General features: G+C 40.2%; 1 protein-coding gene across 8 annotated transcripts in view; it reads left to right on the plus strand.

The window, feature by feature from the left end:
- The window catches only part of LOC140211627 (transducin-like enhancer protein 4), a 156,702-nt gene that overhangs the window by 37,911 nt on the left and 93,117 nt on the right, over positions 1 to 25,674 (plus strand). For 3 of the 8 annotated variants that reach the window (XM_072281565.1, XM_072281566.1, XM_072281572.1), the window contains 2 exons: positions 19,635 to 19,697; positions 21,138 to 21,242. The exons of 1 other annotated variant lie outside the window; for it this stretch is intronic. In XM_072281565.1, coding sequence (XP_072137666.1) covers positions 19,635 to 19,697; positions 21,138 to 21,242 — 168 coding nt within the window. The remainder of the gene's footprint in view (positions 1 to 19,634; positions 19,698 to 21,137; positions 21,243 to 25,674) is intronic. 4 more of the 8 variants (XM_072281567.1, XM_072281568.1, XM_072281569.1 and 1 more) reach the window with 2 other exon arrangements.

The raw sequence follows: 25,674 nt of genomic DNA on the forward strand, positions 1-25,674 counted from the left end.
CAATCACCCCTGCTGTGGACCACCTGGAGGTCCAAGACATTCTCGTTACATGCATGTGCAGTTCAACTCTTTGAGTGATAATGCAGAAAATTTGAAGTTAATAACTCATCTCCTTCTACCCTAGGCCACGAACTTATGAATCACCCCTGTTGTGGACCACTTCTACAAAGAAGGGATCTGCATGCTCCACAACCGCTGGACTAAGTGTGTACATGTAGGAGGGGACTATGTTGAAAAATAAATGTGCTAGGTTTTCTAACAAATGTGCTAGGTTAAGACTATAAGACATGGGAGCAGAATTAGACCATTTGGCCCATCGAGTCTGCTCCATCATTCAATTGTGGCAGATGCTTTTCTCCCCTCCTCAGCCCCACTCCCCAGCATTCTGTCCGTAACCTTTGATGCCGTGTTCAATCAAGAACCTATCAAGCTCTGCCTTAAATACACCCTGCGAACTAGCCTCCACAGCTGCTTCTGGTAATAAATTCCACAAATTCACCACCCTCTGACTCAAGAAATTTCTCCACATCTGTTTTAAATAGACACCTCTCTATCCTGAGGTCGTGGCCTCTTGTCCTACCATGGGAAACATGCTTTTCACATTTACTCTTGTTTAGGTCTTTCAACATTCAAAAGGTTTCAGTGAGATCCCCCCCATCCTTCTAAATTCCAGCAAGTACAGACCCAGAGCTATCATATGCGGCTCATAGAATAACCCTTTCATTGCTGGAATCATCCTTGTGAACCCTCTCCAATGCCAGCACATCTTTTCTTCGGTGAGGAGCCCAAAACTGTTCACAGTACTCAAGGTGAGGCCTTACCAATGCCTTACAAAGCCTAATAAATCCTCAGCATCACATCTCTACTCCTGTATTCTAGACCTCTTGAAATAAAGGCTTACATTGCATTTGCCTTTCTCACCACACTCTACCTACAAGTTCACCTTTAGGGTGTTCTGCACATGGACTCCCAAGTCCCTTTGAATCTCAGATTTTTGGATTTTCTCCCCATTTAGAAAATAGTCTGCACATTTATTTCTACTACCAAATTGCATGACCATGCATCTTCGAACAATGTATTTCATTTGCCACTCTCTTGCCCATTCTCCTAATCTGTCTTAAGCCCTTCTGCACCCTACTTATTTCCTCAACACTACCTACCCTCCACCAATCCTCATATCATCTGCAAACTTGACAACAAAGCCATCATCTAAATTATTGATATGCAGACAGGATTATTAGCAGTGTTGATAAACAGAAGAATCTTGGTGTTCATAACCATAGATCCTTCAGAGTTGCCATGCAAGTTGATAGAATGGTGGTTAGGGAGGAGTATGGTATGATAACCTTCATTAGTTGGGGGATTGAGTTTAAGAGCCATGAGGTATTATTCAGCTCTATAAAACTCTGGTTAGACCATGCGGAATGTTGTATTCCGTTCTGGTTGCCCCATTATTGGAAAGATTTGGAAGGTTTAGAGAGAGTGCAGAGGAGATGATCCTGCTGCCAGGATTAGGGAAAAATGGCTTCTCTCTTGGTGTGAAGGATGATGAAAGGCATCTGGATAGATGTGTGTAAGTTTGAGAGATATAGATAGGGTGGACAGACAGCATCCTTTTCCTAGTCTGGCTATTGCCAATAATAGAAGATGTCTGTTTAATGTGATTGGAGGAGGATTTAGGGGCGATATCAGAAGTTTTTGTTTTACACAGAGTGGTAGGTTCCTTGGATGTAGTGCTGGGGGTGGGTGTGGAGACCAATGCAAAAGGGACATTTTAAGAGACTCTTAGATAGGCACATGTATGTAAGAAAAAATAGAGGTTTATGAGATGTGTAGGAGGAAAGGGTTAGATTGATCATGCAGTAGGTTTATATAGGCCGGTACAGCATTGCGGGATGAGAGGCCCGTATGTTGTTTTATAGTTCTTAGTTCCATGACTCACCAAGAAGAATCAAATAACAAAAATATCATCAGATTCAGTACTCTTATTTGCAGGGAAACTTGAAGCGAGACAGGATGTTGATACTTGATTTTCTTCCTATTTGATTAGTAAATATGCAATTGTTTACTGTAAATGCAAAGATGTTAACAATATGAGCAGGAGAATCTGAATCTATCAAATATTTTGCTCTATTTTATGTGGAGTATTTCCTAATCCCCAGTCCCCATCTCATCATTTGTCTTTTTTCCACAAATTAAGCCATCTGGTTTGGAGGGGCTTCTGCACAGGATCAGAAGAGGTGCAGTAAGTTGCATCATGGACACCATCCTCCCAGGAATCGAGGACAACTTCAAAACATGATGCCGCAGAAAGTTGGCATCCATTATTAAAGACCTCCATTACCCAGGACATGCCCTCTTCTCATTGTTACCATCAAGGAGGATGTACAAGAGCCTGAAGAGGCACGCTGAGCCTTTTAGGAGCAGCTTCTTCCCCTCCGCCGTCAGATTTCTGAGTGGACAGTGAACCCATGTACACTGCCTCTCTTCTGTCCTCTTGCTTTGCTCTCTTTTTGCACAACTTATTTAATTATACAGAACAATGTGTGTATATACAATATATGTGTGTGTACAATATATAGTTTTTTATTATTTTGCTGCTACAAAACAATACATTTTACAATGTATGCCAGTGATGTTAAATCTGATTCTTTCTTGTTATAAGTTAACTGCTTAGAAATATATTCCTTATGTTCAATTATTGCTCATTAATATTAAAGCAGCTTTAGACTGGATATTGGAATGGGGGCATTGAGAGTGATATAAAAGTACACTTTAATCCTGGACTCTAATATTAAGTTCGAGGGATGGTGATAGGTGGATGGAGTGTGGAAGGAGGGATAGTTAGCTCACGGAGGGTAAATGCATGGAAAGGTGGGAGGATAAAGTGCAGAAAGGGACTTGGGTCAAGTGGGGATTGGTAGCCGAGGGAAGCCTTCAAGTCAGTAAGTCTTCAACAAATGATTGAGGCTGCGGAGAGGAGGACTGACAGAATGTATGTCCGTTGGGTTGGAATTGAGGTAGAATATATAAATTGTAATAAAATAGGAGCAGAAGTAGGATATCCGGCCCTTTAGGTTTGCTCCACCATCATTCAAAATCTTGGCTGATCTATCTCAGTGCCACTCTCTAGCACTATCCTCCTACTCCATGAACACAATGACTGAGCTTCCACAAACATTTGTGGTAAAGAATTTCAATGGTTCATGATCTACTGACTGAAGAAATTTCTCCTGTCAGAGGAAATGTATCCCCTAGAGATAGCTTGCTGAGCCTGTCTAAATATTTTGTATTTTTGGATGCCCTTCTACAGAATACAGTCCAATTCCACTCGATTTTTCTGCTCTGTCCCTGGAACCAGAACATTAAAAAGTTATGCTGAACTGCTCCTGTGTTGCCTATACCCACTCTTGATCCCATAAGTAACTGAATCCTGCCATTCATACTTTCTGTGGCTAAAGGTTAAATCATTCTTTTGCAACAAGATTAAACCTGAGGCAGAGGTTGCATTTGTGATATTTGTATGAACTATCAGTTAATGAGAGAATTTATTGCCTGAAACCAAAGATGAGATTTATTGGTGGGTCTCTTAACTGAGTTAGAGTTACAGATTTATTATGTTCTCAAAATAGACATTGTTTATACAATATATGGAGAGTTGCTTCCTTAGACAATATGTTCAAAGCTCAAGAAGAATGGTTCTGTTAGATAAACAAATATATTGAAGGTTGAAGCACATTTCGAAAAGTAAGTTCCAAAACAGTAACTAGAAGAAGTAGCAAGTTTGAAGAAACTATTGAGAACATTTATCAAATAACTGGTCACTTTTAAGTGGGATCACTTAAAGTTGAATGACGAAACATAGGAAATTAATATTCTGGGTTCGTTTATCTCCTGGGCAGTGCATGTCAAATGTGAATTAAGAGTGAACGAATTGCAAGTTCCATTTTGTACTCAGGTGTTTTTGCATTTGATATTTGCATGGCTGCGGATCCATATTCAAAAGTAAATTATTAGTAAGATTGATGATAGTAAAATTAGAAGAATAATTTGTCATTGTTTCCTAGAATGTTAAAGGAGGTTTTGCAGAAGTCTTAAGTTGTGTCAAGTAATAGTAAATATTAAATGCCTGAAGTAAGGAGGTCATTGCCCTGGAGTGCTGATCAGTCCATCTGATCTTGTGTGCTAGCTTCTATTCGTAACAATTTAGATAAAATTAGTAAGCACTTTGAACCATAGGCCAAATTAGAAATTGGCAGCAGAAATTGATTTTAAAAATAGTTCTTGCTAATTTAGTTACAGTACTGGGATTGTTATTACAGTTAATATACACAATCTAGATGCTCAATAATATGCTGTTTAAAAGGATCATTGCAAAAGTTATTAGATAGAAGTATTGATGTTGAAGTAACTGCTTCTATTTGAGAGGAGGTAAATAAGATAAACCTACTCTGTGTGTGATGCAAACAATTTGGGCAGTAGTTTCAGAGTGACAAACGTTTTAATGAACTGCTCCTAGATTCGGAACAGCTCATTGATCTGAGGTGGGTCAAGCAAGTTATTCAATTCTATAAATCTTAGGAAAATCTTTTGCGTTCTGATGAAGAGTTACCGGTCTGAAACATTGACCACTTTACTTTCCACAGATGCGGCTGAATTTGCCTTTATCCAGCATTTTCTGTTTTTAATCATATAAATCTTCTGTTCATATGAGTAATGGATTTTAGCTCTAAAGTTAAGTGTCTGCAGTTTGGGCAACCGGACATTACATTGCTTGTAATACAGGTCGACATTCACTAATCCGACTACCTGTAATCCTGTTCCTTCAATAATCCGCACTGATTTCAAATTTTCCGAGCCGCCGTACCAATCTGCTGCGCATTGTGTTTTGGTTGCGCTAGATCTGTTCACGTGTTGGCGCGCTCTTGTAAGCACAGACAGGCGATTCCTGCTTGTTTTCCTGCATTTATTGATATTATTTGCGTGAGGCGCGGCTGCCCGGCACCCGCCAGCGGCGGGGGAGTTGGCGCGCGCTGGATCGGTCTACTTCCTCGCCCGCCTGCGGACATTCTCGCACTGCCCTCCGGCATCTCCCGGCCGACGCTCCGTTCTCTTCTGCCTACGACCTCAGATCAGACATGCTGACCCACTGAATTTAAGCATATTACTAAGCGGAGGAAAAGAAACTAACGAGGATTCCCTCAGTAACTGCGAGTGCAGTGTAGTCTTTGGGGTAACTGCAAGTCTGTGTCTTTGCTATTGTTTAGCTCACGCTTGAGTGCTGGTAGTGGATGTGCTTTATTTTTTGCCGGTGGGCAGGGGGGATTGTTGCTCGCTGCCGCGTACATGGCGGGGGGGTGTAGCTTAGGGGTTCTAACTGTCGTTCACTCTTTGGGGCACTCCTCTGTTTTTATAGATGTTTGCGAAGAAAAAGCATTTCAGGATGTATATTGTATACATTTCTCTGACATTAAATGAACCTTTGAATCCTTTGCTATTTTAAAGGTATGATGAGGCAGTTAGCTATTGCTTAATGTGTTCTATCTGTAATTCGGCATTTTCACTAATCCGGCACTCCTCAGGTCCCAATGGTGCCAGATTATAGAAGGTCGGCCTGTACATACAAGCCATACTTGTCAACACTTTGGTAAATCAGACCACTAGGCTGTGCTCCCACTCTCTGCATACAAACAGAAGCTGAAATGGAAGAATTTAGAACAAATGAGCTTCTACATTACTGCTTTGAGTCAGTAGACTAGTCTATGGTCAGAGACTCAGCTGCTGTCTAAGTGTGTGTGTCACTACCATCACAGACTTTATCGGCAGGTGTGTTGGGGACTGTGTAGCAAAGAGTACAATCTGGGTGGTTTCAGACTGGAAACCATGGATGAACTGGAACATTCACTCTCTTCTGAAGTTTAGAAGCAACCCTCAAATTTTATGTAAGGCGTTTATAAGAAATCAAGAAGTCCAGTTGTCAGCTGTGGCAGGGTTTACATACTATAATGTGCTATGAAATGAAGTTGGGTGGCATTACTGACAACAGCACATCCCTTCCCGATGAGCACAACACATTGTATGCATGTTTTGAGCAGAAGGGAATGGATATGTCGCAACCCATCCTGACGGCCTCCATTACACCTGAATCTACAGTCACCATCACAGACATAAGATTAGTCTTCTGCAAGTGGTGTCACTGGTCATGTCCTTTGATCCTGTGTGAATCAGCTGGCAGGAGTGTCTGCAGACATTTTTAACCTCTGCCTGCTTCAGGCTGTGGTTCCCTCCTGATTTAAGAAAACCACTATCATCCCAGTACCCAAGAAGAACAAGATTAGATCATGAAGACACGCAGTCCTCTTTTATTGTCATTTAGTAATGCATGCATTAAGAAATGATACAATATTTCCTCCGGTGTGATATCACAAAACACAGGACAGACCAAGACTGAAAAAAACTAACAGAACCACATAATTATAACATATAGTTACAACAGTGCAACAATACCATAACTTGATGAAGAAGTCCATGAGCACGGTAAAACTTCAAAGTCTCTCAGATGTCCCACATCTCACGCCGACGGGAGAAGGAAGAAAAACTCTCCCTGCCATACCCGACCACGGTCCGACTCTGAATCATCTGAAAACTTCAAGCTCTGATCAGCTGGCCGACACCGAGTACTGAGCGCCACCTCTATCCGAACGATTTGACCTCCATCTCAGTCGCCAACAGCAGGCAAAGCCGGGGATTTTGAGGCCTTCCCTCCGAAAGATTCCCGACCGCGCAGTAACGACAGCAGCGAACGAGCTTTTCAGAAATTTTTCCAGATGTTCCTCTGTGCTTTCACGTCCGTCTCCATCAAATCAGAATTGTCCACGGCGCCTATTTAACGGATACGATATCATTTTTCACCGGAGGGCTGCGCACGTGCGGCGTGCTGCTCTCTCTCCTCCCGCTGACATGCCTTACTACCATTCAATGGCGCTTACACTTACCATCATGAAATTCTTCGAGAGGCTGGACATAGCCACTCCAGCTTTCCATCAGCCACCTACCCTACCCTCTGTACACTTGTGACTTCATGAACAAATTATGCTGGAACTGTATTTACAAATTTGCAGATGATACCACTGTAATGGCCTGCATTTCAAATGGTGATGAGCCGGAATACAGGAAGAAGGTAGAGAGGTTAGAAATGTGGTTTCATGACAACAATCTTTCCCTCAATTCTTCAAAACAAAAAAGCTGGTCATTGATTTCAGGAATGGTGGGGTGGGGAGATGGAGGGTAGTGATCCTGACTATGTCAGCGTGTTGAGGCTGAGAGCTTCATCTGTCCTGGTTTAAACATTTTGATGTCATGGCCAGGAAAGCTCACCAACGTCTCTACTTCCTCAGGAGGCTAAAGAAATACAGTATGACCCCATCAACTCTTACCAGTTTTTGTTGATGCACCATAGAAAGCATTCTGTCTGGATGCATTGTAGCTGGTATGAAGATTGTTCTATGTGTGACTGCAAGACGCTGCAGAGGTGTAGATACAGCTCAGCACATCATAGGAACCAACTTCCTCTCTATGCTAACACGAGGAAATCTGCAGATGCTGGAACTTCAAGCAACACACATAAAAGTTGCTGGTGAATGCAGCAGGTCAGGCAGCATCTCTAGGAAGAGGTACAGTCGACTTTCAAGCCGAGACCCTTTGTCAGGACTAACTGAAAGAAGAGTTAGTAAGAGATTTGAAAGTGGGAGGGGGAGAGGGAGATCCAAAATGATAGGAGAAGACAGGAGGGGGAGGTATGGAGCCAAGAGCTGGACAATTTATTTGGCAAAAGGGAGAGGAAAGGGATATGCAGGTTGTTGGAGGAACAACACCTTATATTCCGTCAGCCTCCAACCTGATGGCATGAACATTGACTTCACTAACTTCTGCTGATGCCCCACCTCCCCCTCGTACCCCATCTGTTATTTATTTATTTATTTATTTATTTATTTACATACACACTTCCTTTTTCTCGCTCTGTCCCTCTCACTATACCCCTTGCCCATCCCATCCCATGATCCTCTCATATCCCTTTTGCCAACCACCTGTCCAGCTCTTGGCTCCATCCCTCCCCCTCCTCCTATCATTTTGGATCTCCCCCTCCCACTTTCAAATCTCTTACTAGCTGTTCTTTCAGTTAGTCCTGACGGAGGGTCTCTGCCCGCAACTTCAACTGGACCTCTTCCTATAGATGCTGCCTGGCCTGCTGTGTTCACCAGCAACTTTGATGCGTGTTCCTCTCTATGCATTCCGTTTATATTTAATTGCTGGTTCATTATATAAGGAACTCCACCTACTTCGGACATTCTGTCTTCTCCCACTTTTTCGAAGATAGTATAGCCTGAAAGCGTATGCCACCAAGTTCAAAGACAGCTTCTATTCCACTGATATCAAACTCCTGAATGGACCGCTTGTATGATGAGATGGATTCTTGTCTACCTCGTTATGATCTTGCACTTTATCATTTACCTGCATTGAACTCTTTCAGTAACTTTTACATTTTATTCTTTACTGTTGTTGTTTTACCTTATTCTAGCTCAGTGCACTGTGTAATGATTTGATCTACATATATAAACAGTATGCAAGACAACCTTTTCACTGTATTCTTGGTACCAATACAGTTTCTTTTTTGTTGTAGATAATGGAAAAATTATATACCCAGAATAACGGTTTCAACAAAATAGTGGAACATCCATATATTGCGTAACTTACAGCAATGCAATTAACTGTACATCCTTTCTTAACTTCTTTTTATAGTTTTATTTGAAAGTTGAAGCCCCTCTCTAAAATCCAGCATTGGATTGTAATTATTTGACCATAATTATGACATTGTGAGCTAAATCTGGATTCTATTTAGGGATGATCCAGTGAATTGTGGTTAATTCGGCCATCAGTTAATTGGGCAGCCACTTATTTGGGACAGCTCTTAAAGAACAAAAACTAATCAAGAAATAGCTGGTATACCCTTTGTTTATTCGGGACATTATGCCACTTAATTGGGACAGAGACTGTTGCTGAGCATTTCAAACTAGCGTCAGTCGTGGGGCATTAGACATTACACCGTACTTAGCATGGATTGTTTTTAAATAATATAAACTGCACGCATTTATGTTTAGAAATCAGTGATTTTTGTCACTGATAGTTGGTAAGAAATAGGAAGTAAGACAATTCCCCTCGTCCTTGCCTACCACCGTATGAGCCTCCACATCCAACATTTCATTCTCCGCAACTTCTGTTGTCTCCAAAGGGATCCTACCATCAAACATATCTTTACCTCCCCCCCTACCCCCGTGCTTTCCGCAGGGATTCCCTGACCCATTCATCCGTCCTCACAAATCTCCTTCCCAGCGCTTATCCCTGCATGCTACCTGAATGCTCCGAATGCCCATTCACCCTCTCCCATCACGATGTGGGGAACAGGCCTGCACTTTTGTCGATGAGGTGAGTGTTGACGTTGCTGTAGACTGTCGTGACTGCTTCATGTGTTGACAGACTACATTGATCTTGTGGTCTTACTCATTCCCTCCGTTTGGATGTGATGAAGCCACTGCCATGGTAATAAACTCCACTGAGTTTGTTGGCCAGGGATGGAATCAGTGCCATGTTCCCAGCACAGCAACACATTTATAATGCTTCTTTTTAGTACTGATTCCATTTGCACTTTCATCCCAAGTGCTTCAGATCAGTGTAAACAGATATTTAAATGCTTTGCTTAAATAATAAAAATAGTGTTTGTGTTTGAGGAACAAATTGCATAACAATTATACAAATACTTTTGCATTTTCAGGAGAGTGTATTATGCTGATCATTTGAAGGAGCAATTTATTCTTCATTTCATGTTAGTTCAAGCAAGTAAAGACTCTTTAGTTCAGGCAAGTTAAACTTTTGAAGGAAATAGGTAGGAATAAAGTAATCGTAAAATAGCTCACAATGAGGGCAGGTTTTATCTCTGAAGTGGTAGCAAATTAATGGAGGATTAAAAGTGATGAGTGATGGGGGAAAGGAGACATTAAGACATAGGTATCGAGTGGGTAGTACTGAAGAGTGAGGTAATGATGGCTGGACAAGCATGTAAAAATGGATGGTGCAGAAGTATAACAAGCAAGGATTATTTTGTTCTGACAAAATGGGAGGTACTCTGAGTTACAATTTTCTTGTAACCCTCACCAAGCCCCTCCCCACCAAGCCAAGACTGCCACCCTATCTGGTAGGGAAAAAAAAACAGAAGTAGAAATGCATTGAAGGAGAAAAATGGGAGACTGGTTTGGGAGAGAAAATGTACCATAGACTCACCAGAGGCTAAGGATAGAAACTCAGTCTCTGTATATTCTACACCCACGATATATTTGTTCAAAGACGAGAAAATCTGCAGATCCTCAAAATCCAAGCAACACACTCAAAATGCTGGAGGAACTCAGCTGGCCAGGCAGCATCTATGGAAAAGAGTACAGTCAACGTTTCGGGCTGAGGCCCTTCATCAGAATTGGGAAAAAACATGAGAAGTTAGAGCAAGACGATGGGAGGAGGGGAGGAAGAAGCACAAGGTGATAGGTGAAACTGGGGGAGGGAAAGGGATGAAGTAAAGAGCTGAGAAGCTGATGGGTGAAAGAGATAAAGGGCTGGAGAAAGGGAATCTGATTGGAGAGGGTGGAAGTCTATGGAAGAAAGGGAAGGGGGAGGAGCACCAGAGAGAGTTGATGGACAGGTAAGGAGATAAGGTGAGAGTGGGAAATGGGAATAGTGAAGGGGCGGTGGGGGGGGGGCAATTACCGGAAGTTCTGGAAATCGATGTTCATGCCATTAGGTTGGAGGCTACCCAGATGGAATATAAGGTGTTGCTCCTTCTACCTGAATGTGGCCTCATTGCAGCAGTAGAGGAGTCTATGGACTGACAGGTCCTGATGGAGTGTCTCAGCCCAAAACGTCAACTGTTTACTCTTTTCCATAGATCCTGCTTGGCCTGCTGAGTTCCTCCAGTATTTTGTGTGTGTTGCCAATATATATTTGTTTTCATCTGTGCTTGAAGTTTTGTTCCTCTAAAGTATGCATTACTAAATTGTACATTATCATTACTACTGTCACTGTAATCTTGTATTGAGTATTCAATGACTAGTTAGTGCAATATAGTATTTAAAATTTTACATAAAACAAGATGCTGATTTAAAGTGTTACGTACCTCGTAACTGGGTTGCCAAACCAGCAGAAATGGATCACTCAGTTGGAGTTTGGATTACTAGAACTAAGAAAGTTTTATTAAAGAAACAAGCAACACAGTACTCTAATCAAAAGGATAATGAGTGCAACAGTTCAGCAATGATAAACATACATGTACACAGAATTCAGATAACAGGATCAATCAAGCTCTATTGTTGTCTAGGAGTAAATGACCAGTTTCAAAGTGACGCAAAGTTCAGTTCAGTTCACAGTAATCGCTGCCGTGGGAGATGGACAGTGTGGGGGAAGGAGAGAGAGAGCAAAACCAATGAATATTCAAAACGACTTCCACACAGACCTTCGCAGTCAGCTTTCGGGCGAGTCCTTTGTGATGTCATCTGAGGTCACCGACCGTGACCCCTCCGTTTCCAGATACGAATCGTTGCCCTGCGTTGAACCTGGCACCCAGGCAAGGGTGGACACACACCAGATTCCCGCTGATCGTGCCTTTCAAAACTTCCCACCGACTTGTGAGAGACGCACCGCTTCCAGGGTCTCGTTACCTCGGGTGTCGTGTGTGTGTCCTGCCTTAGCGAACCTGTCCCTTTTTATCCCCCTGCTGGGGTATCGCCTGTCCATCACTTCAAACAGTTCAGGGTTCAAAGGTGGAGCCGCTCTTGACAGCTCTCTCCTTCTGTTACTCTCTCTCCCGTCCCTTCATTAACATCTCCAAATGCTGCTCCGTTGTTTACCTTATCTCTCTCTCTCCTGAAGACAGGTGGCAGACCAACTGCTGATTCCACTGGTGCCAGCCCAGGCCAGCTACATCTTAATCTATGTGTAGTCTTGTCACAAAAGTGATATTAAGTTATACTTGTAAAGGTTTGTCTAAATTTTATGGCCGCTAATTCCTTGCAGTAGTGGTAAAAGAGGATTGTATGAAAATTTTAACATTTGTATAGTGGCTAGCAGAAATGTGAGTAAATTGAATAAGTCGCCAGTAGGGTGACAGATGGGAGAAATAGAGAGGCAGTTATGCCTAAGGTACAGGACATGGGTGACAGTCGGGAAGGGGAAAAGGGCTAGACAGCCAGTACAGAATACTCTTGTGGCCATCCCCCCTCAACAACACTGGGTATTGTTATTGGGAAGGGGGGGTGGGGGGGAGATGACCGAGCAGAGGAAAATCACAGCAGTCACATGGTTACATTTCTGGAATTGAAGCTGCCTCTGTGACTCAAGGGAAAGGGGGAGAAAAGGCAAGCTGTGGTGATAGGGAATTTGAGGAATTGAAAGGAGGTTCTGTGGAAGAGAACGAGATCACCAAGATGATATCTTCCTTCCTGAGTGTCAAGGTCATGGACGTCTCGGATTGAGTCCTCAGCATTCATAAGTGGGAGGGTGAGCAGCCAGAGGTAGTGGTCCATATAGGTACCAATGACAAAGTGATGAAGTGCTGCAAAGTGAGTTCGGGGAGTTAGGTGCCAAGTTAAAGGACAGGACATCCAGGGGTTGTGAGCTCAGGATTGCTGCTCATGCCACCTGCTAGTGAGGGCAGAAATAGGAACACGTGGCTAACGAGTTAGTGTAAGAGTCAGGGCGTCAGATTTTTGGATCATTGGGCTCTCTTCCAAGGAAGGTAAAGAAGAGATGGTTTGCATCTGAACTGGAAAGTGATCAATTTCCCAACGGGAAGGTTCGTTGGTGCTGCTTGTGGAGTTTAAACTAGAGTTGCAGGGGGATGGGAACCAGAATGCCAAAACAGATAGTAGAGAGGTTGTGGAGACAAATGTTGCTAGGACCTCAGGGAAAGTCAGTAATCAAAAGGTTGATCATGGTGCGACTAATGTCCTGAACTTTGTATATTTCAATGCAAGAAGTACCTTAGGAAAAGCAGATGAGCTCAGGGCATGGATCAGCACATGAAATTATGACATTGTAGCCATTAGTGGACTTGGTTGGGGGAGAGTCAGGACTGGCAGCTCAATATTCTGGGTTCCATTGCTTTAGATGCGACAGAGTGGGAGTGTTTAAACAGGAAAGGGTGGTGTTACTAGTCAGAGAACATGTCAGGGCACTGCTCAGTCAGGACAGTCTGGAGAATTTGTCTAGTGAGGCTTTATGGGTGGAACTGAAGAATAAGAAAGGTATGACCATGTTAATGGGGCTATATTATAGACCAGGGGTCCCCAACCCTTTTTGCACTGTGGACCGGTTTAATATTGACAATATTCTTGCGGACTGGCCGACCTGGGGGGGTGGGGGGTGGGGGGGGTGTTCAAGTAGGGTTAAACTCACCTCAACATGTCTTTTACAGTTAGGGTTTCCAACTTTCTCACTCCCAAATTAGGAACAAAATTAGCAGTCAAATCCTGGGACACTTGTGTTACCCCAAGAAAGACTGCCATGACCATGAAGCCTTGCGTGGGCACCTGTGTGCGCATGCGTGACGTGCGCATATGTGACGTGCGCATGTGCATACGTGCCGATTTTTTTTTTTCCCCCACAAATCAGTTTTGGATTAATCTTCCCGACTATACTGTACATACATTATTTCTACTTCATATAGGCTCAGTATTTATCATATCATTCCTGCTTTTACTATATGTTAGTGTTATTTTCGGTTTTATGTGTTATTTGGTATGATTTGGTAGGTTATTTTTTGGGTCTGGGCACACTCAAAAAATTTTCCCATAAAATTAATGCTAATTGCTTCTTTGCTTTACGCCATTTCGGCACGAAAGGTTTCGTAGGAACGCTTTACCTTAGCGGGGGAAATACGGGACAAGGGCAGTCCCGTATGGGACAAAGCAACTTAACCCAATATACGGGATGTCCCGGCAAATATGGGACAGTTGGCAACTCTATGTTCAAGTTCAACAGTGCGTGACAGGAAATGAGGAAAGGTGCAGCTGACTCGTATCGTTTCTTCACGGCCCGGTACCGGTCCGTGGCTCAGTGGTTGGGGACCGCTGTTATAGACTACCCAGTAGTCCGTGGGATTGAGAGGAACAAACCTATAGAGAGACCGCAGACTCCTGGAAGAAACACAATGTTCTTTTAGTAGGTGATTTTAACTTTCCACATATTGGTTAGCCCTAGAAAAGGACTAGATGGGATAAAGTTTGTCAAATGTGTCCAGGAAAGTTTCCTTAGTAAGTCCGGAGAAGTCCGAATGAGAGAGAGTGTGTGATACTTGATCTCCTATTAGGGAATGAGATCGGGCAGGTAACAGAAGTTTGTGTAGGGGAACCATGATGTCTTTGGTTTCAAATAAATATGGAAAAGAATTGGTCTGGTCTGCAGTCTGAGACTCTTAACTGGAGTGTGGACTGGGACAGGCTGTTTTCTGACAAAGGTGTACTTGGCAAGTGGAAGGCCTTCAAAAGTGAAATTTTTGTGAGTACAAGGCTTGTATGTGCCTGTCTGCATAAAAGGTAAAGATAACAGGTTTAGAGAACCTTAGTTTTTGAGAGATATTGAGACCCTGGTTAAGAAAGAGAAGGAGGTATAGACAGGTGGGAACAAATTAGGTACTTGAGTATAAGAAATGAAAGAGAACACTTAAATCAGGGCTAAAATCAGGGTGCTATAGCAGGCAAAGTGAAGGAGAATCCAAATGGATTCTACAGATGTTATAAGCAGAAGGATTGTAAGGCACAAAATTGGTTCTCTGGAAGATCAGAATGGTCATCTGTGCCTGGAGCCAAAAGAGATGGAGGAAATCTTAAATAGATTTTTTGCATCTGTATTTACTTGGGAGTCCATAGAATTGAGGCAAAGCAGCAGTGAAGTCATGGATCCTATGCAGATTACGGAGGAGAAGGTGTTTGCTGTCTTGAGGCAAATTCAGGTGGATAAATCCCCAGGTCCTGACAACGTGCTCCCTTGGACCCTGTGGGAGGCAAATGCAGATATTGCAGGGGCCCTAGCAGATGTATTTAAATCATCCTTAGCGAGAGATGAGATGCCAGAGAATTACAGTATAGCTAACGTTGCTCCACTATTTAAGAAAGTCTCTAACAGTAAACCAGGAAATTACAGGCTGGTGAGGTTGATGTCAATAGTGGGAAAGTTATTGGAACGTATTCTAAGGGATTGTGGATATATGAGTATTTGGTTGGACATGGATTGATTAGGGAATTTCAGCATGGTTTTGTGCATGGTAGGTCATGTCCACGCAATCTTAAAGTTTTTTTTTGAGTAAGTTACCAGGAAAGTTGATGAAGGCAAGGCAGTGGATGTTGTCTACATGGACTTTTTAGTAAGGTACTTGACAAGGCCCTGCATTTGAGGATGGTCAAAAAGGTTCAGTCACTTGGCATTCAAGATGAGCTGGTAACTTGGATTAGATATTAGCTTTGTCAGAGAGCCAGAGTGTTAGTAGGTGGTTGCCTCTCTGACTGGAGGCCTGTGACTAGTAGAGTGCCACAGGGTTCGGTGCTGGGTCTGTTGTTTTTTGTCATTTATATCAATGACCTGGATGCTGATGTGGTTACCTGGATCTTCAAAATTTGTGGATGACACCAAAATTGGGGGTGTAGTGGATAACAAAGGAGACAATCAGAGCTTGCAGTGGGATCAGGACCAGCTGGAAAAATGGGCTGCAAAATGGCATTTGGAATTTAATGCAGACTACTGTGAGCTGTTGCACTTTGGTAGAACCAGACAGTCCTTAATCAGTCCATAGAAGCTCAAACGAGATAATATGCGACACATAATAAATGGTAGGGCACTGGGGAATGCGATCTGGAAATACAGGTCCATAATCCGTTGAATTTGACAGTGCACGTAGATGGGGTCATAAAGAAAGCTTTTGGCACATTGACCTTCATAAATGAATGTATTGAGTACAGAAGATGGGATGTTATGTTGAAGTTGTAAAAGACGTTAGCAAGACCTAATTTGGGGTATTGAGTGCAGTTTTGGTCACCTAACTCCAGGAAAGATGTAAATAAAGTTGAAAAGATACAGAGGAAATTTACAAGGATGTTGCCCGGACTGGAGGATATGAGTTGTAAGGAAAGATTTCCATGTAGGTTGGGTCGGACTACAACCAGAGGTTATGGATTAAGGGTTAAAGGTGAAAAGTTTAAGAAGAACATGAGGGGAATCTTCATCATTCAGAGGGTGGTGAGGGTGTGGAATGAGCTTCCAATGCAAGTGGTGCATACGAGCTCGATTTCAACACTTAAGAGAAGTTTGATTAGATACATGGATGACAGGGGTATGGAGGGCTCTGTTCCTGGTGCCGGTTGATGAGACTAGGCAATTTAGATGGTTTGGTATGGACCAGATGGCTGAAGGGCCTGTTTCTGTGTTGTACTTTTCTATGACTCCGATTTTGTGACACTGACGAATATGGATTGATGGAGTTTACAAGCTGGCTTCAGTGAATTGATGGGATAGTTGGACTGCTTTAGAGAAGGAAATGGCCAAATAATATAGTTAAGATTAGAGGAGTATGACAACTTGGTGAAATGAAAATATGAATTGATGGGCTGTATTTTTTGATACATTTTGGGGGGGGGGGAATACAGGATTGATTGCGGGAAATAAATGTAGTGGGTAGTGTTGGCTTAGTCTGCTGTATCGTGGAAAACAAAGAAGCCAGGAGGAACCAAGGTAAAAGAGAAGGAAGAATCTGAGGAGTTGAGGCAACCAAGGAATGAGCAGCACAAAAGATGGCAGAACACAAATGAGGAAAAGGCGTCACTGATGTACTATGAGTTAGGGAGTAGTTTAAAAGGGACTAATTTCATATTTGATCTGGGGACTGGAGGGTGGAATGAATGAATTTAGTTTTGAAAATTTTCCATTGATGTATGCATTAATACCTGAGATATTAAGTGCATGAACAAGGAGCAGATTACAGTTTCCATATTCTGAATTGTTTTATGAATTATCACAGGTCAACTAGATATAATATTAGGGGCCGGTGATAGGGCAGTAAAGCCTATGTGCCTTTTGCCATTTACTCTTATTGGAAGTTCCCTCCCACCCCCACATGTTGCATTGATAATAGACATATTGGCACTCCTTTATAGGGAATACTTGATGAAAAATCTGGCATGCAGATTTATTGGAATGTTCTTAATATGGAAAGATAAATTAGGAAGAGTTTTAGAGTTAGGAGCTTTTTAATTGGAACAGGGAAGATTTAGAAGTATGTAATAGCTTTTCAAGATAAAAAGTTTTGAAGATCAAAAATAATCAAGGCAATAACTCAATGCTACTCTTTATTACCAAACAGAAAAGTTTATTGGAGTATCTTTTCATCCAGTAGGTTGATAGATTTCTTAACTACACACATGACACAAAATCATTGAAAAGGAAATGAGTTAAGTAATTACAAAGGTTGGGGCAACAACAGGAGAAGTGAGATGAAAGTAGATACAGTAGTTCCATCTTCAGATTCGATGCAGGTGTGATTGGCCAACTGACACCATTTTATTCCCAATAATTTTTAGAATTCAGTGAATGCAAAGGTGTAACTTAATTGAGGTTCTGATGACTAACAACAAGAAACACATTTCAAAGGATAACATATTGTTCCCAAACTTTGATATTGGTTTACAGATTTGAAATCACTGCAGGATGCTTTCTTCTTTCAGAATTTGTGTGGCAAACCTTTGGAAAATAAATCTCAAACTGAATGTCTAATTTTAAGACTAGCACTGTGACAGTTATGGAATTCTTCTGTATTTGTCTTTAATAATTATCATATTTTAAACTGTTTAGAGTTCTCCAATTGAAGAATTAATGATTGCAGGCAGTTCCTGAATTTCAGAAGGGTTACGTTCCTGAGAACTGTTTAATACTTGAATTTTTTGTGACTCTGTAATGACCAAAATTCAGTGTGTAGGGAGGGTTACAGAAACATATCTGATGGGATCTTAAGCAGGTGCAGGAAGTGAGTAAGTGAGTCTTTTCAGTGTTCTGTTCCAATTTGTTTGACCCAGTGCCCAGATGTTGCAGCTCCTGGAGCTGCAACCATTTTAGTTAGCTGAAATGAAAAGAAGAGCAATTTCTAGAAGAAAAAATGTACACCAGTGAATTTCCTACTGCATTAATATAAACGAACAAAACAAAAACCTAACTTTTAACTGTTTTTGCACCTATGAGGTCTGCCTTAACTTTTAGAGCCTCCATAAGGGATTGAAAATAAGTGTGGTGCTCAGTATTAAATCGTTTATCCTTGGGTTATTGTAAACTTTATTAGTAGGAGGACCTTGGAGAAACGTTTAAAAACTAACACAAAATATTGCAAACGCTGGAGTTGGTTTGTACATAATTTGTACTTAAAATACAATGATCTTTTGCAGTAGCTCAAATGTACTGAATAAAACATTGCAACCTACTGGAAACAGCAGGCACAGATGTTTGTAGTGACATGTTGAAACGGGATTTATGATCTTGTGAATTTTGATTCTTTTCTGCGGTAGCATTTTTTATACTAGGTTAGCCATTTTAGACTACTTCAGACTTGTAGACTGTTGCATTTTCTATTTTTCTAACCACAATTCTTCTAAATTTTATGACATTCATCCGAAATCTCTGATAGTCTTTGATACAGTGAGATAAATAATTTAAACTGTAGCTTTTGTATTTCAGTCTAAAATCTGATCTTTAAGAAATAATTCAAGGACAAAGCAGGTTGCCAGCATTTATAATTCCTTTTGGAGTTGCTTCCAGTCCCAAATACTCTACTTCCATGGTTAGCCTAATAGGGTTGAACTATGCACAGGCTCCTGGTTAAAATACCAGTCATACAGTGATGGTACCATTATTGGGATTTGAAACACCTTGGTGGTTTTGAACACATGGCCTTCTCACCTCCACAGCTGCTCCAAGGTGCAGACTAAAATGTTTCTCTACATGCTCACAGGAGGACATTGACAAGTGCAATCTGCATCTTATTTTGAATGCTCAACTGCAATGCTGACAGTCAATAATACTTGTCCCATTATTTCTTCAATATAATCATAATTATGTGCTATAATTTTGTCCCAATATTATGTGGTAAATATATTTTAAAGTTTGTGTATCTAAACTGCAGGTTCAAGATTATTTAATCTTTTTCGCAGACGTGATATTCTCAGTTATATGCAAGTAAAGATATTTATTCAATTATTGATACAAAGGTTAGAAATTGTATAGCTTTCAGGATGGGTTAATTAATAATTTATGTTCGTTATATATGTGTGTATAGACCTCAAATTATTTTTGCTGATTTGACTATCTATCCTTGTTTATTCCATTTTAATCCCACACCTCAGGAAGGTGTGTGATCCATTCTGTTTTCAGTTGTAGTTGGGGGTAAGTAATAAGGCAATATAATACACACACACACACACACACACACACACACACACACACACACACACATGCATAGATGTACTAATGACCAAAGGCATACTTGTTCTTTTGTCTTTCAGGCTGAAATTGTCAAGAGACTTAATGCCATTTGTGCTCAGGTCATTCCTTTCTTGTCTCAGGAGGTAAGTTCTGCTTTATGCTGCAATTTTATTTTGATGCTGAGATTGCGGTTGGCACTTGATTTTGAGGGAGTATTTTTGTTTTCTTCAGGCAATTTCCTTGTTTAGCTCTGGACTACTGAAGAGTGCTAAAGATTTGACTTGCAAATTGATTTCCTCCCACTTGCTTTAAAATCTTAATAATAAAAATGCAGTTCTGTAGTGGAACTTTAGGCCAACATTAGTGTGAAACTATTTATTTTAAAATATCTATTGCTTTCAATGTTGCAACTATATAGGTGGTGGAACAGTGTACATTTATGAAATATATGGAAAGACCTTGCATGTACATTCCTCAATCTTTTCGGAAAGTGGTAACTTCTGATGGAATGGATGCTTAAAAAGTATCTATTTGGTTTTAGGTCACATATAACCCTGGACAATTGTGTCAAGTGGGCAATTTGCACAATATCTTTGAGTCCAGTCTTTGTAACTTAAATACTCACCTACATTCATGCAAAATTTACGAGCAGGGATTGGATTGCTCTATAGCTGAGCAAAGTGTTGATGATTAAGTGGCCACTTGATACCAAAATTCCAAAACGAAAACTTAAATATGATTTATAATATAGTTTATATTGAAAGATAACATGAAAATGAACTAGAAGTTTAAAGGTGCAGCATTATTATAATTTGTATTTTTTGTTCTTAGTTCCTTGCACTTCATAATTCGATTCGTTCACTGTATCTTGCCATTTATGGAGCAGGCTGAGGATGAGAGTACTTGTATTTTCATGGATGCTTCAGCGAAGTATTCTCAATACTATGTACCACTGAGTCTGATGTTTTAGTTGGAAGTCTGAATTTAAATACTTCGATCTACTGTATATACTTACCAGACTTCATTAAACTATGAACACTAGTAGATGTTTTTGTTCGGGTGCTACACTGTATTTTCTTACCAGTCTTTGTGAATTTATAGAAAGTACGTTGTTGAGAAGGTATTATACACAATCTATCAGTTGCTTCTTAAAAAAAACTGCTCAGCAATCATAGATTTGGGTACAGTTTTGCAAAGTTTCAGAAATTTATTTTTTACCATGGTTTTCATAACATCTTGCATTTCTTGCCTATATTTACTGTTATTTGTAGCTTAATTTCAGCTTTTTTAAGATGTATTAAAAGTGATAAAATTGCAGGTTTTAGTTGTCAATTTGCAACCAATTTGTAATGTTTCCTTTCAGTTACAGTTTGTCTTTTGAGTTAGAGTTGAAAAGATTAGTTTATCAAAACTTTTTGTTAGTGAACCCTTCAAAGGGATTGGATTGAGCAGTTAAATATGCTCTGTGAATAGTACATATGGCACTGACCAGTGAGGTTTTTCACTCTTGTGTTTAAGGAGGATGTAATTCTACAGAATGCAAATGAAACTGACATTATTTGCTTTCTGAAATTCACTTTCAGCACCAACAGCAAGTGGTGCAGGCAGTGGAACGGGCCAAGCAAGTGACCATGGCTGAGCTAAACGCCATCATCGGGGTACGTGGTCTTCAAAGTCTGCCCCTTACAGTGTGTATATCCATTTTATTACTCTCCTCACCACTGCTGGAGCCAGTTTAACATTTAAAATGAGGGAGATCGGGTGTAAAGGGATCCATTATTTTGAATTCAAACTTTTAATTTGAAAGTACAGGCATAAATTATTGCTCAATTCAATCTAGCTATTGCGGTTGAATATTGCGTGTGGATTCATCTCTGTCCACATTAAGATGGAAAAAAACAATAAAATGTGAATAATTAGAGAGTGCACCTGCTTACTACTTTTACAAAATATTGTCATTCACACGAATATTTAAATTGCGAGTTTCTCTGATGTCAAATGTAACTATTGAAATATCGTGTGCTTTAAGCAAATCATTATATTGTTTAGCAGAGGAATTAAAGACCTCAGTTTGGTTTGGTTTCCCTAAAGAGCAAAATAATTGTTTGGATTATTATTTACCATTATAATTTCTGTATATGATATACTAAAAGAAGACTGCAAGTAAAGGAGTTCTTACCTAAAATGTTATCTTTCCTGGTATAACGTGTGCAAATCTGGTAGGATTTAGGTCATTGTGATTTATACATTTAGAATGTGTATTTATTCCATGATTGGATTTTATAGTCACCAAAAGTATTAACCATAAAAAATAAAAAGCTTGAGCTAATTTAATAAAAGCTATTTTTGCACCGCTCCAGATGTAGTAAATAATCTTGGTCCCCCTGGCAAAGTATACAACTTACCATCCATCATTATTTGCTCTGTTGAAGATATTTGCATCTGTATCATTGCTTTAATTGCTCATGAGTAATCATTGAAAGCATTACCTTAAAATTTGGTGCTGGTTATCATTGCACCAGACTTGCACACCTTGTGGTAATACTGTAAACTTTTGAAGTGCAGGAACTTAAATGATTGAGGGTGATTATTATGAATGTGCTAGAATCTGCTAAAAGGGTTCCTAAAGTCACTAAAAAGAAAAACCTTGTTCCATGAAATAATTGCAAGAAAACAATAAATGATTATCATCCAACACTGAATCTTCGAATTTCAACATTTTATTATTGGTTTAAAACTAAGAAATATTGTCTTGTGTATTTCAATTGCCTATTTGCTTTTAAGTGTTTTTTCTCCTGCAGGGATCTTGTGTAAACAGCTCTGAGCCAAATGGCTACTGCTGCTTCTATTTCTAGTTCTTATGTTTAGTTATAGCAGGGACATTGGCCAGCAACTCTTTTATGAATTCTCTGGAGTACTTTAGTGAGGAATCAACAAATAGCAGTCAATGATTTACACCACTTTACTAAGAATTCAGTTAGGGTTAGAGTTAGGTTATAGATCTGGAGAGCCCTGTGTACTTTTCAGTCTTTTTTTTGAAATAGGATTGAGGTTTTTATCGAGTGGTTATTTCCTTAACTCGTAATCATTGAAACATAATAATTTTAAAGGGGTTGGGGTTGACTCCTGATTCAAAGGATAAATTATTGTTCAGTGTATGATGAGTAAATTTGATTTTGATTTTTTTTTCATTGAAGCACCAATTTGTTAACCGCACAACAAATAACTCCTTTCAAGTACTGCTGACTAACATGACTTTAAATGCAATTATGGTGTAAATATCTGTCTTTTCACCTCTGTAGGTTTGATGCTGTTAGTAAATGGTCTGTCATCCTAAAGAGCTGCTATACACCCTGTTAAAGATCAAACTGAGAAATAACTTCATCTCTGTAGCATCTCCTTCGTTTATAACTGTAGCTGGTTCTGGCAAATATATTTTTAAAAATGTTAATTAACTTGTCATGTAGCGTCTTTTTTTAGTGTTCTTTGTGTACGAAGTCTTATTGTTTTGTTAATTTTATCAGAAATACTTTGAAATGCTAATTATTCTAAATGCTTTGATTAAAATTGGAATTGCCAAGTGAAGGGTCACTGAATAATCAATCTGAAATGCAGATAGTGCTTCATTTTTCTCGTCTTTTATAAAGGAGGAAATTGAAACCCACTGATCACTAGTGATAGTAGCATTAGACATGGCTTGATTGTTAGTTGTTTTTTAATGGGCTGTTTTAAGCACTGTTTGGAGCTTGGATGACCACATGGAAGATATTGGCAGTTAATTAGATGAGATAGAATAGAAGAGTGACCTTCATTTCTTGCTAATGACCTTTCACAAAGTAGGATGAATCTAAACCAGTCATGGAGAATTGTGAATTATGTTTGTTCTGTGCCTTTCACGCTTCATTTCTTCGTATGGTAGATGAATATACTAGGCAGTTACATTTTATGATCCCTCAGGAATGGGGCATTTTGTATGTCAAACTCTACTTTATATATCGACATTGAGGACTTGTGTAGGCAAGTCTAATAGCTGCAGATTAATAATAAGAATTCATATTTCATCCATTTATGATACTATAGAAGCCTTTTAAATGGAGAAAACTTTAGGCAAAGCTAAAATCGAACCGTTGGTAATTGAATGCTTGTTCTTAGACACAAGACTGATTATGGAATCTTGTATGCTGACCTAAGGCTATATCCCATGAAATGGATATAGATCATATGCTCCTGTTATGCACCTTTGAATATATCAAATAGCAGAACAACAGCCAATGACAACTATGAAGACCAAGAATGACTATGTGCAAAAACGGAAATAGAATCTTTTGCTGATCTAATGGTATCTAACATAATTCAGAAAAGACAACATAGTCTATTAAAAATATTCTTAGTGCATTGGGAAAGCACAGTGCTTGAATTAAGGTCATATCATCTATGTCATTTAAGAATCCTTGTAACAACTCCTTCAACAATCAAAATCCTGGTAGCTGGGGCTGAGCTAATTTGGGGATTAAATTCCGAGCAGCGTTCCCAATGATATAACCAAGGTGCTGCTTGTACTCTTTCTTAATTTTGAAGACATGTCTACCTCACAACTGGGTGGATGCTGAATGTCCTATTGACTGGCAGTGCCAAAGATTAGTGAAAGGGTGTGGCTAGGTAGAATAGAGAATATTAATGTGTTGATTACGCCCAGTCGCACTAGCATCACTGATATGCTTTGAGAGGAAGTGCCCGCAAGTCTTTATGACAACTAGACCTGAGCCCAATTTGGGGAGCTTGACCATGCATCAGGTTTGGTATAAAATGGATTTGAAAAAAAAACAGGTTTAACTCCTCAGACTGGGGAAGAGTTCAGATTGGCTGTGGTCAAATTGGATTTTAACTTTGTACTTGAGCATATTTCTAGTCTTTCAGCTTAAACCAGCTAGATTGCACCATAATCCTTTCAGATGTTCAATGATGAAATCACTACAAAGAGATGGTTTATGTTTTCTTGGGTTTATGCCAATTAATTATTGGTTCAGAAGTGACTCTGCATACCATGACCATCATGGATGCTGATTTGCTCCCCATTTGGAGTGCATATTTTTGATGCAACTTGTACTGACCTCCATCTTGAGGTGATCATCAACATGTGTTAGACTTGCATACTGGAAATTTGCACCATATGTGGATTATGATGCCAGCCGCAGTGCTCATTCCATGCCATTCCTCACTAATTAGCCTCAACTTCAGGAGTTAATTTGTGTTCAAATTGTTTGTAGTCTAATCTGATAAGAAGAAAGACACCTAGTCACCACCTCTGTTCCTTTTCTCAACTTTTCTGCCTTCTAGAATATTTCAGTAAATCATTTGTTAAGTACGTCACAATGAGATTGATGTAGCAGCTAATTCAGCTGTAGTGAGGACATCCTGTCAAAAATGTACCATGTGATGTAGCCAGAATTGTTACTGCGAGCAGAACCAGTTTTATTAATGTAATCATCTCCGTTAAAATTTATGGCTCTGGATATTTTTTTTGTCCCTCTCCTATATATGTAGAATTCATGTGCCTCTCCTAAATAGGCAGCCCTGGGCTGCTTAGGCCTGTAGCCTTGCCAGAATGGTGAACACCACCGTGGAGCAGAGCAATGTGGATTGTACTTGTACTGCAATGTGGTTAACTCTTAACTGCACCAGGACTGGAAGAGGCTCCATTCACCCAAGGTACATTTCAGTTGGAAGGAAGAGGACGGGCAACATAGCCTTTAAAGGAATATAGGAATGGAGAAATTGGGTGATCACGTTTTCCTCCGTAGATGCTGCCTGATTTGATGAGTTTCTCCAGTGCTTTGTGCTTTGCTTTAGATTCCAGCATCTTGGTCTCATGAGTCTCTATAACGATGGAGAGATTTGGGTACACGTGCACAATCATGGAAAGTGGGAGGTTGTGCAAGTAGTCATATGCATGTAAGATCTTGGGCTTTATTAATGAAGGCAATGCAAACACAAGGAAGTAATGATGAGTTGTTAGATACTGTAACTCCTGATTCAGCCACAGTGGATGTTGTGACCAGACTTGTCACCACATTTAGCAAGTCGGGCCTCTCAGAGTTATTCAAGGGATTTACTAGGGTG

Source organism: Mobula birostris, chromosome 17 (genome assembly GCF_030028105.1).
Source record: "Mobula birostris isolate sMobBir1 chromosome 17, sMobBir1.hap1, whole genome shotgun sequence".
NCBI classification, from domain to species: Eukaryota; Metazoa; Chordata; class Chondrichthyes; order Myliobatiformes; family Myliobatidae; genus Mobula; species Mobula birostris.